Source organism: Gavia stellata, chromosome 3, assembly GCF_030936135.1.
Source record: "Gavia stellata isolate bGavSte3 chromosome 3, bGavSte3.hap2, whole genome shotgun sequence".
Lineage (NCBI taxonomy): Eukaryota > Metazoa > Chordata > Aves > Gaviiformes > Gaviidae > Gavia > Gavia stellata.
This window is the reverse complement of record NC_082596.1, coordinates 92,052,413-92,066,983: the sequence shown is the minus strand read 5'-3', so window position 1 is coordinate 92,066,983 and position 14,571 is coordinate 92,052,413. Positions and strand designations below refer to the sequence as shown.

Below are 14,571 nucleotides of genomic sequence, written 5' to 3'. Positions count from 1 at the left end.
CTATCCAGACCTAACTGGGGCCATGGCATTGAACAAACATGGATTCGCTGGCCGTCCCCACTCATTACACCAGACTTAAAATTCAGAAGTCAGTTAGGAAGTCAAATTATGGAGCCTTAAAGCAGAAACCACACACAAAGCATGAGATGAAGGAGGTGGTACTTCATCCGTCATCGGGGTCACAAAGATAAACACCACTTCATTCATCACAGCGTTCAGGCTGCTTCGTATGCGACTGCACAACACAGGAACAGCAGCTAAGAATGTCCCTAACTTACACTGGTAAAACATCATGCAAGAGACACCCACCAAAGCTGCAAAAAACTCAAGAGGAATCTGTAATGTTCAGTTACAGATTCATGACAGCATACATTCTGCTCTTTAGTTACCAAGCTATACGGAAAAGTCCTGTTTCATGGCTCAGTCTCGTCCTTTTCACATCTCTGATTAAGTACTCAAATACTTCATGTTTTTTACATAGTTGCTTTCCCAATACACTTAAATAACATATTGGTAGAAATGTGCTTCAGCATTTACCCTGGAAATGATCCATCAGAAAAAACAGCAAAAATGAAAGATTAAAAAAAGAAAAAATGTAGCAAGTTATTCACATAAACTATAAATAAGGTCACTGTGATCCAAAAATCATGCGAACTCTTGTGTATTTTTCTATAGAGAGGGAAAAAATACCCTACCTCAGAGCAAGGGTAGGGGTTTGTTGAGGAAGGGAGGGGGCAGGTCAGGAGAAAATGAGAGGTGGAATAGGAGGGCACAGAGGCAATACCAGCCTGCAGCCGAAGTCATGAGAGATCTTCTGTGGTATTAAAACATACCCATAAACATAATACCTTCATTTTCTCATTGGTATGACATAAATAGCACTTGGTTTGGGGAGCAATTCCTTAATGCTTGTATTTGCTAATACATATTAGTACCGCTGAGTGTGTTATTCCGTTGTTCTTTTTACGTATTCATAACATTTGCAGCCATAATACATATATTTAACAATTAAAGTTAATCTGTTTAATAAAATTAATAGTTGCACTAAGTTCCTTAGTAACACTTGGGTTTAAATCTATGTAGTCTGACAATACAAGCTGTAATTACAAAGACTGTGTAAAGTTGCCATAAATATTTAGCGGACCAAGTGAAGAGACATACAAAATTCCAATTGCTAGCTATTACTGGAATTACCTTTCTTTCTAGGCCACGCAAAAAATCTGTTTGAAAAGGTATTGCAAGTATTGTATTAAAAAAATTTGCCCAGAATAATTAAAGTGTGAAACTACCTAAAACACGATTGCTTAAAAGGAATTAGATTACTTAAAGAGCTTAAGCTACACACAGCAGAACAACACATGCAAGCATTTAAAAGAAACACTTGAGAGACTTATTCTGCCCTCTGGTGCACTCCATCCCATAAGGACACAGCATCCTGTGCAAAACCCAGGAAAGCATCCGAACAACTCCAACAGCCTGAAGTTAAAGCAGTTATAGGGTGGGCTGAGCTACATCAAGACTGTTCAGCACCTTACAGGATCATGCCCTTTCCTCACTATGAGGGTGGTGAGGCACTGGAACAGGTTGAACAGAGAAGTTGTAGACGCCCCATCCCTGGAAGTGTTCAGGGCCAGGTTGGACGGGGCTTTGAGCAGCCTGGTGTAGTGGAAGGTGTCCCTGCCCATGGCAGGAGGGTTGGTGCTAAATGATCTTTAAGGTCCCTTCCAGCCCAAACTATTCTAAGATACCAGCACAAGCAAAAGCAATAAAACATTGTATAGGACAGAAGGTAACCCAGCTAATTTTTATTCCTTTGTATTTACGGCAGAGAGCCTAATTGCCCTGGCTAAGGACCAAGACCCCATCAGGTAAAGCACTGTGCAAACAGAGAATTTGCTGGTTTGCACAACAATTTTCTAGTGAGGTTGTGTTCACAAGGCTGGTGTTACAAGCTGCCACCACCGGTAAACAGATGACAGAAGATGGACAGGTACCCAAGCACACCACAGAATACGGTACCACAGGCCCATGCAGGGATCCTACGCTAATCAGAGGTACCCTGGGGCAGTAGGTTCTATATTTATAGTCTTATTATGGCACAAATCAGGTTTGGAAACTCACTTTTTGGCTAATAAAATTAACTGCCATACATGCATGCTAAATTAGAAGTAATTTGATATCATCTTGAGACAATAAAATATTCTATAAAGCATAACTATAAAATTCTCTAACTCCATAAAATTAAGGTCTGTTAGGCTTATTTTTGCCTATAAGTCTTATTACATCTCTACAACAGAGTGCTGCTAATATTCTTTACAATTAACTAGACTAGATCTTGTTACACTGAACAGCCAAACTGCTCATTTTATAAAACACACAAAAAAATCCTTTAATTTTCTCAGAAGCTGTGCGCTTCTGTGACATTCATAACAAGCTTAGAATATATGCAATAATAAACAGCACAACGATGCATACTGAATGATAAGAACAAGGTACAGTATATAAAACATTTATTATGCAAGCTGTAATGCACAATTCTAAGCCTTGTTACAAATGCAATAGTGGGAAAGCTTTACAATTAATTCCTTGAATTATTTAGCCTGCAGTTTCGTATAAGCAAGATTGTATCAAATGAAAAAAACAACTTTTGCCATGAGGAAACATTGCAGGATCAGAACCAAACTGGGTAAGTACACAGTTAATGTATAAGCACATAAGTAGCATCGATAAGATTACTGATTGGTATTTATGTGTGATAAAAAAAAAATCCACCTTATAAACTAGCAGGGAACATTCCCATTTAACACATGGACTACAATATCAAAACACGTCTCCAGCACAAAAGAACTATTTTCAGAACTAATCTACCAAATAGACAATGGCAGCAGTCACTAGAAGCTATTTCACTTCAGTGTTACTAAGACTGTTAAAGCTAAGCCAAACCAAATTGAAGGGTTTTCAAAATAAGGATACTAATAGAAGTTACTGTTCTGAAAGGAGGTACTTGCACCATTCTGGTATCTGCTGTAGGGACAACACCGCAGGGCACATGCAATCCAGGAGGTTTCTGGAATGCATTGATAGTCTCCTGACACAGGTGATTGAGCCGCTCACAAGGGGAAATGCTACAAACATCCAGTTCTTACAGTCAAGGAAGAACTGGTCAGGGCAGCCTTAGCTGCAGTGATCATGAGATGGTGGAGTTCAGGATCCTGAGAGAAGTGAGCAAGACAAAAAAGCAGGATCACACTCCTGGATTTCAAGAAAGCAGACTTTTGCCTGTTCAGGGATCTGCTTGGTAGAGTACCATGGGATACAGCCCTGAAGAGAAGAGGAGTCCGTAAGAGCTGACTGATTTTCTAAGATCTCCTCCTCCAAGCTTAAGAATGGCCCATCCTGACAAGTATGAAATCAAGCAAAGGTGGCAGGAGACCTGCATGATGAATAAGGAGCTCTTGACGCAAGCATAAAAAGGAAATGTACAAGAGGTGGAAGCATGGAGAGGCAACCCAGGAGGAATACAAAGAGACTGTTGAAGTAGGCAGGTACAGAGGTAGGAAAACCAAAGCCCATCTGGATTTGAACGTGGTAAGGGACATGAAAGACAGCAAGAAGAGCTTCTACAGGTCTAACAGCAGCAAAAAGATGATCAGTGAAAATGCAGGCCTGATGCTGAACAGGGCAGGAAACCTAGTGACAAAGGACATTGAAAAGGCTGAGGTATCCTCTTCACCTCTGTCTTCACTAGTAAGGCTGACATTATGGAATCACAGGTCCCTGAGACCCATGAGAAAGTCTGGAGCAACGAAAACTTACCTGTGGTAAAAGATGATAAGGGGAACATTTATACAAACTGGACACACACCATGAGACCTGGTGGGATGCATCCATGAGTGCTGAAGTAGTTGGCTGATGCCATTGCGAAGCCACTCTAGAAAGGTGATGGCAATTAGGGAAGGTTCCTAACAACTAGAAGAAAGGAGATGTTACTGGTGTCTTCAAGAAGGAAGATCCAGGGAACTACAGGCTGGTCAGCCTCACCTTGATCCCTGGGAAGGTGACGGGGCAACTAATCTGGGAAACCATTTCCAAACACATGAAGGACAAGAAGGCAATTGGGAGAAGCCAGGCATAGATTTATAAAGGTGAAATCATGCCTGACCAACCTGGTAGACTTCTATGATGAGATGACCAGTTTGGCGAATGAAGGAAAGTAGGCTAGATAAATGGATGGTGAGGTGGATTGAAAACTGGTTGAACTGCTGGGCTTGGAGTGTTGTGATCAACGGCACAAAGTCCAGCTCGAGTCCAGTCACTAATTGTGTACCCCAGGGGTACACAATGACGTTGACAATGGGACAGAGTACATCCTTAGCAACTCTGCAGATGATACAAAATTGGGAGGAGTGACTGATAATGCCAGAAGGGTATACTGTCAGAGGGACCTCGCCAGGCTGGAAAAATGGGCAGAAGGGATTTTCATGAAGTTCAACAAATGGAAGTGCAAAGTCCTGCAACTCCAAAGGAATGATCTCATGCACCGGTACATGCTGGGGGCTGACCAGCTCGGAAGGAGTTTGGTAGAAAAGTGCCTGGGGGTTCCTGCTGGACACCAAGTTGACCATGACCCAATAAAGAAGGCCAACAGCATCTGCAGCTGCCTTAGGATAAGTGTCACCAGAAGGTCAAAGGAAGTGATCTTTTGCCTCTACAGTGCTGAGTGGTGAGACCACTGTGAATTCTGGGCTGCTAGTACAGACATAATGGACCTGCAAAGGGCAACAACAGGCTGAAAGATTGGAGCATCTGTGATATGAGGAGAGGCTGAGAGAGCTGCATTTGTTTAGCCTGAAGAAGGCTCAGAGAGGGATCTGACTGATGCATATGAAAATACCTGATGGGTGGCAGGAATCAGAACCATAGAATGGTTTGGCTTGGAAGGGACCTTAAAGATCATCTAGTTCCAAACCCCCTGCCATGGGCAAGGACACCTGCCACTACATGAGGCTGCTCAAAGCCCTGTCCAACCTGGCCTTGAACACTTCTAGGGATGGGGCATCTACAACAACCCTGTGCAACCTGTTCCAGCACCTCACCACCCTCATGGTGAAGAATTTCTTCCTCATACCTAATCTAAATCTACCCTCATTCAGTTTAAAGCCATTACCCCTCGTCCTATCACTACACGCCCTTGTAAAAAGTCCCTCCCCAGCTTTCTTGTAGGCCTCCTTCAGGTACTGGAAGGCTGCTAGAAAGTCTCCCTGGAGCCTTCTCTTCTCCAGACTGAACAACCCCAACTCTCTAAGCCTGTCTTCATAGGAGAGGTGCTCCAGCCCTCTGATCACCTTCGTGGCCCTCCTCTGGACTTGCTCCAACAGGTCCATGTCCTTCTTATGTTGAAGGCCCCAGAGCTGAACACAGTACTCCAGGTGGGGTCTCATGAGAACAGAGTAGAGTGAGAGAATCACCTCCCTCACCCGGTTGGTCATGCTTCTTTTGATGCAGCCCAGGATACGGCTGGCTTTCTGGGCTGCAAGCATGCACTGCTAGCTCACATTGAGCTTCTTGTCAACCAACACCCCCAAGTACTTCTCCTCAGGGCTGCTCTCAATCCTTTCTTCGCCCAGCCTGTATTTGTGCTTGGGATTGCCCCGACCCACGTGCAGGACCTTGCACTTGGCCTTGTTGAACTTCATGAGGTTTGCACAGGCACACCTCTCAAGCCTGTCATGCTCCCTCTGGATGGCATCCCTTCCCTCCAGCGTGTCGACTGCACCACACTTGGACACACAAGTCTCCACTTGGACATCAAGCCGCTGACCACAACTCTTTAAGCGTTACCATCCAGCCAATTCCTTATCCACTGAGTGGTCCATCCATCAGATCCATGTCTCTCCAATTTAGAGACAAGGATGTCATGCTGGACAGTGTCACATGCTTTGCACAAGTACAGGTAGATGATGTCACTTGCTCTTCCTTTATCCACCAACGCTGTAACCCCATTGTAGAAGGCCACCAAATTTGTCAGGCACGATTTGCCCTTAGTGAAGCCATGTTGGCTGTTGCCAATCATCTCCTTGTTTTTCATGTACCTTAGCAGAGTTTCCAGGAGGACCTACTCCATGATCTTGCCAGGCACAGAGGTGAGACTGTGTGGCCTGTAGCACCTGGAAGGTTCCTTAGATGGTCTTGAACCTGATCTTCCTCATTCTCACAGCCCCTGCCTTCCGTGATTTTGGCGGTGTGGCTTGAGCACTTTGCCGGTGAGGCAAAAAAGTCACTGAGTACCTCAGCCTTCTCCATATTCTGGGTAACCAGGTCTCCCATTTCCTTCTGGAGAGGGCCCACATTTTCCCTCGTCTTCCTTTTATCACCGACGTACCTATAGAAGCTTTTCTTGTTGCCCTTGACGTCCCTGGCCAGATTTAATTCTATCAGGGCTTTAGCTTTCCTAACCTGATCCCTGGTTGCTTGGACAATTTCTCTCTATTCCTCCCATGCTACCTGTCCTTGCTTCCACCCTCTGTAGGCTTCCTTTTTGTGTTTGAGTTTGTCCAGGAGCTCCTTGTTCATCCATGCAGGCCTCCTTGCATTTTTGCCCAACTTCCTCTTTGTTGGGATACATCAATCTTGAGCTTGGAGGAGGTGATCCTTGAATATTAACCAGCTTTCTTGGGCCCCTCTTCCCTCCAGGGCTTTAGCCCATGATACTCTACCAAGCAGATCCCTGAAGAGGCCAAAGTCTGCTCTCCTGAAGTCCAGGATAATGAGCTTGCTGTGCGCCCTCCTTGGTGCCCTAAGGATCTTGAACTCCACCATTTCATTGTCACTGCAGCCAAGGCTGCCCTTGAGCTTCACATTCCCCACCAGCCCCTCCTTGTTGGGGAGAACAAAGTCCAGCATAGCACCTCTCCTCGTTGGCTCCTCTATCACTTCGAGAAGGAAGTTATTATCAACGCATTCCAGGCTTATGTCCTGCTGTGTTGTCCCTCCAACAGATATCAGGGTGGTTAAAATCCCCCATGAGGGCCAGGGCTTGTGAACGTGAGGCTGCTCCTATCTGTTTAGAGAGAGGGTCATCTGCTCGGTCTTCCTGGTGGGGTGGCCTGTAGCAGACACCCACTACAATGTCACCTGTCCCTGCCCTCCCTTTAATCCTGACCATAAGCTCTTGGCTGGCTCCTCATCCATCCCCAGGAGGAGCTCCATGCACTCCAGCTGGTCATTGACATAGAGGGCGACACCCCCTCCTTGTCTCCCCTGCCTGTCCTTCCTAAAGAGCCTGTATCCTTCCATTCCAACACTCCAGTCATAAGGAGTCGTCCCACCACGTCTCCATGATGCCGATAAAATCATAGTCCTGAAGGTGTGCACGTCTCTAACGCCTCGTTTGTTCCCCATGCTACGTGCATTTGCATAGAGGCATTTAAGTTGGGCCCCTGATGAAGCTGCCTTGCTGTCTAACGCGACTTAAGTTCCTTTGTGCTGCTCTTCAGGTGCTCTCCTGCTGACCTGTGATCCTTCTCCAGGCTCTGGGCATCTATTGCTGGCACTGGCATCAAACTGGTAGGGGTGGGATGAATTGAGGTTCCCCTCTCCTGGCAACTTTAGTTTAAAGCCCTCTTCACCAGCTTGGAAAGCCTATGACCGAAGATAGTCTTCCCCTTCTCTGACAGATGGGCCCCATCAGCCCCTAGTAGACCAGGTTTCTCAAAGCGAGTCCCCAAGTAGCCAAACCACTGGCTGTGGCATATGTCCTGTAACCATTTGTTGATTCACCAGATGCAACTGGCCCTTTCAAACCCTTCCCTTTGATGGGGGGGACTGATGAATAAACTACCCGTGCTCCAGGGTCCCTTACTGCCACTTTACTGGGAAGAGTAAAGATAACTGAGACAGACTCTTCTCAGTAGTATCCAGTGACAGGAGGTGAGGCAATGGGCATAAATTGAAATACAGGAAATGTCATTTAAAAAGTTTGTGGTGGTGGGTGTTGTTTTTTTACTGTGAGGGTGATGGAACTGCACAGGTGAGGGAACAGGTTGCTCAGGGAGGTTGTGGAGTCTCCATCCTACTTAAAACCTGGCTGGACGAGGTCCTTTGCAACCTGCTGTAGCTGACTCTGCTTTGCCTAAGGGGGTTGGACCAGACAGTCTCCAGAGGTCCCTTCTAACCCTCACCCATTCTATGATTCTGTAAAATTATATGATGTGAACCTTTGCTTGTGTACTTCAAGTTTCCCATCCCTGCAGCAATCCCACTTTCCCACCACTCAGCATGCAAGCTATAACTTCAGGATGCAGCAGAGACACAGGTAAGTACAGGTTTTTACACAAGTTGGAATTTTCCTCCATGAGCTCTGAAGACCTTGTTGCTATTTTCTTTGTTTCTTCATCTTCCCTGCTGCCACCTCACCCTCCATGCAGCGTGAAAACAGACATAGTCACATTACCAGGCAGGGGGTTGAAATCAATTAGTAGTTCATAATATGTTTGGTTCACAGCAATTAGGAGTCAGTATTTGATGCAGATAAAAAACACAAAATAATCAGAAATGAGTAAGTTCTTTAATTTTGCCAGCATGGGGAAAGAGGAGACTAAAGGTTTCCCAAGACTGAGGGCCTTCTCTTTGGAGAGCATAAAAATATAGAACGAAGAATGGATGAGCTAGAGATAAAATTGAATTCAACAGACAAGTGTAAAGAGATCTTTACTCAAGTGAGGGGTTATATGCTAAAAGCCCCTTGATTTTTACATTTCACCTTTCAGCTAACAGTTGTAGGGTTTGGTTCTTAAAATTAATTCCTGCATGACTCAAAGCATCCATATGCCTGCAGGGACTTAAAACTAGATAGAACCTTAATATCAATACCCCTAAACTAAAGAACAAAAAAACCCTGTAAGCATCTTGCAAGGTGAAAAAACCCCGAACTAAGCATTTACTGGCTTTTTCAAATGTAGTTACACACAAGTAAGGTTTTACTCTTCAGTAGTATATCCATGTTGCATATGCAAGGAACAGCTATCACAGAAAAGTCAACCCATTATTTTCATATCTCATAAAAACACATTTGCTATAAAATTTCTGGCAACAAATGCCAACGGTAAGTAGGCAAAATAACCTTCTACTACCCAATACAATTTAAAGTAGTAAACCGAGCAATTGTGGCTATCTGCGCTACAGCCAAATTGGACTAGGCTATTTAATACATGACTACTAGGATAGCAATAGCCATAAAACTAGAGCCATTTCTTCAGTCCTACGTTTAACTGCTCAGTGCAACAAGTGTCAAGTGCTGAAAGGAAGAGATCTTTCACTAAGGTTACACTGACTTTTTGCTTCAGAAATTTGTAAAAAAAATATTTACCAGCTTCACAAGTTCAGTACAACTCAAAACAGAAAATCTTACAGCACAGTCAAATACTGATGAGATCACTTGTCCTTCAGAAAAAAAGTTACAAGTTCATATCTATTTATGAGTGTGCATCTACTGAAACACTGTGCAAGAACAGACATTTATATCACTTTAGCCATCCTAGCATTTGGATAATTGATTTTCAAGACATTGAACAGAGGGGAATGAGTATAGAGTTATGGATAACAGAATTTAGATTAAGACATCTGCATGCTACCTATACACAATAATAGATTATTATTTAGACTCAATATACTGTAAACAATGACTCCCATGAAACCTAATTAAATGAAAACAAATCATGGTCAGCACACCGGATTCCCAAAGCACCAAAAGGCAAAGCAGCAGGATTTATAAAGACTGGATAGAAAAAATGAGGCTAAACTGTTTACTTTGTAACTACGAAGTGAATGTGCTCCTGCTTTCTGAACATCCAATGGAGAAGCTACAGCCTGGAGACCTAATTCCCATTTCTCACCAAAACAGACCGGAACGCACACTGGATAATTTGTTCCTACTGATGATATCATTCTGTTAAGTTTACTGTTTTTAATAAGGAGCAAGTTTCAGTCTTCTCTCACTTTCTCCCATGTACAAGATCAGATCAGCCTCTCGGTGACCTACTTTATGAGTCATAGTCCTCACTATTTATGATTCAGAAAAATGTCTTCTCTGACAGTGTTTCCCAGACTACTGTGGGTTCATTCCAAGAACCAATTTCATCTTCATTAGTTTCCTACAGGAAACCAGACCAACTTCCTATTATTTTATTTTCCTTCATTTCAGCATGGCTCACATAAACTAACTGGAAGTGAGAGTGATAGAAAACTTTATTCTGCATAAACACAAGCCAACATAAACACCACCAAAACATACTGAAGACATCACTGGTTCAAAGTCACCAGAATGTGAAGCAAGCTAAGATTAGAAGTTCTTTTCCCTCCTTCCCCAAACATGATGCACACAGGCAAAACCGGTAAGTTTACATAAACAAAGTTTAATGGTAAAAGCTGTTCAGGTCTCTGGTGAAGACATTCACCCCTAACAGGTGGCCAAGTTCTACCCCCTCTTCTAACATTGGGAATTGTTTTAAAATGGTAAGCACTGTTGGCCTGCTTTTAAGTCCTATCGATACCATAGTCAAGTCCCCCAATCACCTTAGCCAACAGACTTGGGGTGCCTAGGTTCTCTCCTCAACTGCAACAACAGAAGTATTACTGGAGATGCTAGGAAGCATAATAAGCACACCCTGAAGAAGTCCATCTAGACTTTCGGTAGGACTTCTAACATTGCCTACATATTGGCCTGCTGCATTCAGGCTAGCTTCCAAGAAAGCCATTTTAATGTCTCCTCATTATGCTCCAAGGCACATTAGATCTCTAAAAGCCAAGACTTGGTGCCAGATCTGCATTGGCTCAAAAATGTTCATGCAGTGAGATACTTGAGGAATAAACTTTCCCAGAGCCCATGACAATGTCATGCAAGAACCTATAGCAGCATAACCACCACCATCCCGTCATGCCCTCCCAGTGCTGTGATTTGAGTTGTTGGCAGCTGCCACATGGAGATAGTTTGGGACTAGAACGTTAGTACCATGCTAACACCACCTAAGGGACACAAGTAATTTCTGTGGAGATTGTTAGCCAATGCACTAGTTCAAAAAAAGAAATGCTGGAGCACCTAGCTTTGGACTGCCAATACCCAGCAAGGTTTGCTGGCTCAGGTTTCACTCTGCAAAGCAGCAGTTAAATTGCCTTCTGGACCAAAGCTGTCCTTGGACTCATGTAGCCTTGTTCTTATACTGCTGTACCTGAGCTAATAAACCCAACCATACTCATGTTTAGCACAGAGCAAACCGGATAATTCAATCGTGCAAGCAATTTAAAAGCAAAATTATTCTCATTTCATCTCTATATTCTGCTGTTTGTTTTGTCAATAAATGCAGTCTTTTAACATGATTTCCTCTTGGTGGGTTTCAAGGCTTCAGAGTGATAGAAAAAACACATTGCTTTTTTGTAGGAAGGCTGACTGACAAAACTAAAGCCAAACTGATTTTTATGCGGCTTAAATGCTCCTTCAGTTCTCACGTCAAGAGAGGCCAGGGAATATTACCACTTAAGAATACTTTCACATAGCACACAATAAGGACAGGACATATGACTGACACACAATTTATTTTAACAACAATTTGCTACCTGGCCATCAGTTTCAGTTTGTAATCATGAAGTGAAGTATGAATGAGGTTTTCGCAAGTAAGTAGAACTCACCTGTTAGTAAACTGAGCTTTTCCATGATACAGCAATGTAGCTTAACATGGATAAAAAGCAAATTAAAGTTATCCTCTCTATTATTCATTTTCTTTCCTTATGATGCAGTGGTACTTGCCAGGGTCAAGTTACTAATTTTCAACAAGTGCTTTTTGTTTCAGTTTCTATAATTGATTTTTCCAACCAAAAACCTAGAAATGCTATAATACTGCAAGTAGTAGCAAAGCTGTTTTCTCTATTTGTAGGCCAATCTTTCAAAGAATACCACCTGCATGAAAACAGGTATAGGTGAAGCCTTTCTAGAAGTGACACACTTAGATACACATATTGATTTTAATGCAAACAGAATAATGTGGTTCTAAGCGCTGTTTGGACTAACAACACTGTGTAACTTCTCCACTAGGGCTGATCAGCAACAAACTCTACAGCAAAAGTTGTTTCACATGGTAGAAAAATCAGTTTTTTAAACCTGTGGATTTTGTTGATAATGACAATTTAACCTCAATCATTCTGACATTTTAATATATATTCAGTAGCAAGACTCATGCAGTAATTCAGCACTGCAGCAAACACAACTATCTTGATTTAAGGCAGGGTTTACCTGTCAAAGTTAGCAGTTCTCAATACGGCTATAAATGCTGCAGTCTAAAATAATCAAAGCAGCATACCACCACTAACACAAATTCACATTCTCAGTCCTAGAAGCTACTCACCTTGACATGGCTCTGAGCTCCCAGGTTGTATATCTCAGTGGGTTTGACTTCATTAATGATCTTCACCAGGCAGGTGCTGTCTGTGAGATCACCGTAGTGCAGCTTCATGTCTTCAGAGTTTAAGAACACAGAGTTAATACACTTTAGTCACAGAACAATATTTCATTCTTGGTCCAAATCCTACTCCAGGTTTAAAATCCAAGTAAACATTTATTAGAAAAAGTTAAGCGATCACCAGCTGAACAAGGTTTTGCTTGGGTATTTTTCCCCTGCTTTAAGCACAAAATATATTTCCCTGCAGGAGTAATGAATACCATTTCAGATTCTCTTTTAAGTAATCTGATTTACCCAGCCACATTTATATAATTTCTTTAATAGTTTACACTTCGTTAACCCAGGTTGTATAAATTAGATCAATGTCATATACAGAACTTTTCAGCCACAAAAAAAAAAGCGCATTGTTTTAGTTTAGGCTTCCAATCTTTCACTCACAAAGGTTTTTAATAACTTCTTAAAAGTACATCAATAGCTTTCTCCTCCTTCCCAAAATATTGCACATCTTAAAGTTCCTCACTGCGAATAATTTCACAACACAACAAAAATGCCTAAGGTACCTACAAGATGAACATTTAGGTAACATTACAGTACAACCCACTGCATTTATTACTATTGTTTTTCCACTTAAAAAATATAGATACACACCAGATAGGAATTTCAGAGAACATTGTACCTGTCAATGAAACATGCTTCATGGTATTACATGCCAAAATCTCAAATGTGGTTAGATATGTCAGTCATGCAGCTGTTATTTATCCTTTCCCAACTGAGTTACTTTCTAATTTGTGTGTGAAAAAGTAGGTAAGAGCATGAGATCAGCTCCTGTCAAAACTAAAAAGAGCAGGTTGCAATGGCTTATCAACTTGACCTTGGTTTGAGAACCTGACCTGTCAAGAAATTATTCCAGAAGTGAAATTCATTCTTATAAAACAGGTCTCATTTTCCTATTATTTAAAAAAAAATAAATCACACCACCACACTGTTATTCACATATCTATTCAACAAAAAGAAAAGTCTTGTTATAACTATTGATGAATTTTACATGTTTACATTTACTTGCATATTTGTATAGATTTTCATTTGTAGTTTTTGATCTTAATGAATTTATGTTTACATTACCCTCTCCCCAGGAAAAAGAAGAAATTCTTATTTCAGTACAGTTTAGTGGTCTTCCCATTTGACAACGGTCACCACTTTTTTAGGGCTGTATCATCTACAGATATAATCAACTTGGTTTTTTTTTTCTTTTTTTAACCCTGAACCAAGAAATACAAGGTTTATTACAAGACACTACTGTATGAATCCACAGCACATTTTTTTTAAAATGCTGTAGAGATAGTGAACTTTGTTTTTATTTAAGCAGTTTTGGGTTTTTTTTTTTTCAGGTTGTTTTTTTTTTTTTTTAACAGTTTAAGGCAGCAAGGAAGTAACAGATCATGCAGTTCTCAGGTGTTCAGCTTTGCACATTCCTATTTAACAGGTATTTGAGGCTCTTCAGGTCGATAAAGTGATACAGCCCAGCAGGTCACAGTATATTCTTGAAATCTGCTTTTACATCCACATTGCTTGAAAAGGACAGTTCTGAAGAGACTTCAAGACCCAGTTGAAGCTGTGGCTAAGAGCTAAGGGAATGGTAATGCAACTTTTTTAAGAAGAAAGAGATAACTGTGATTAACTATGAGGGCTGGCAAGCAGGTTATGACCCTTTTTGTGCATATACATCAATTATCCATGGTGTCAGCTGCCTTCATTCCGGCCACCAGTTCTATACAGGCTGTGCTGGAACAACACCACGTTTCCACTTGTATGGAATGCAACTGCCCTGCTTCCCAAATGAAATTCAATACGTGAAATCAGTCCTGCCTGTGGACCACAGCATGCACAAGATCCCAAATGTTTATAGGATAAAACTATGTGAGTATTGGTGTTAACCTGCAATCCTCAAAACTGTTGGTGCCCAGACCACTCTAACAACTGCTGCATTTTTCTTGCAACACTAAACAGAGACCAAGAGCAAGCACCACCTAACCGATTTCTCTGATGGCAGTTACCACCTTTTTCAGGACCACTCTATGGGGTGGTGGGAGCACAGAAGAACCCAAATGCACTACCCTTTCCG

At 42.2% G+C, this 14,571-nt stretch overlaps 1 protein-coding gene across 1 annotated transcript in view; it reads right to left on the bottom strand.

Moving 5' to 3' along the window:
- The window catches only part of GMDS (GDP-mannose 4,6-dehydratase), a 444,874-nt gene that overhangs the window by 357,320 nt on the left and 72,983 nt on the right, over positions 1–14,571 (bottom strand). Inside the window, exon 4 of the mRNA XM_059815329.1 lies at positions 12,396–12,505. Coding sequence (XP_059671312.1) covers positions 12,396–12,505 — 110 coding nt within the window. The remainder of the gene's footprint in view (positions 1–12,395; positions 12,506–14,571) is intronic.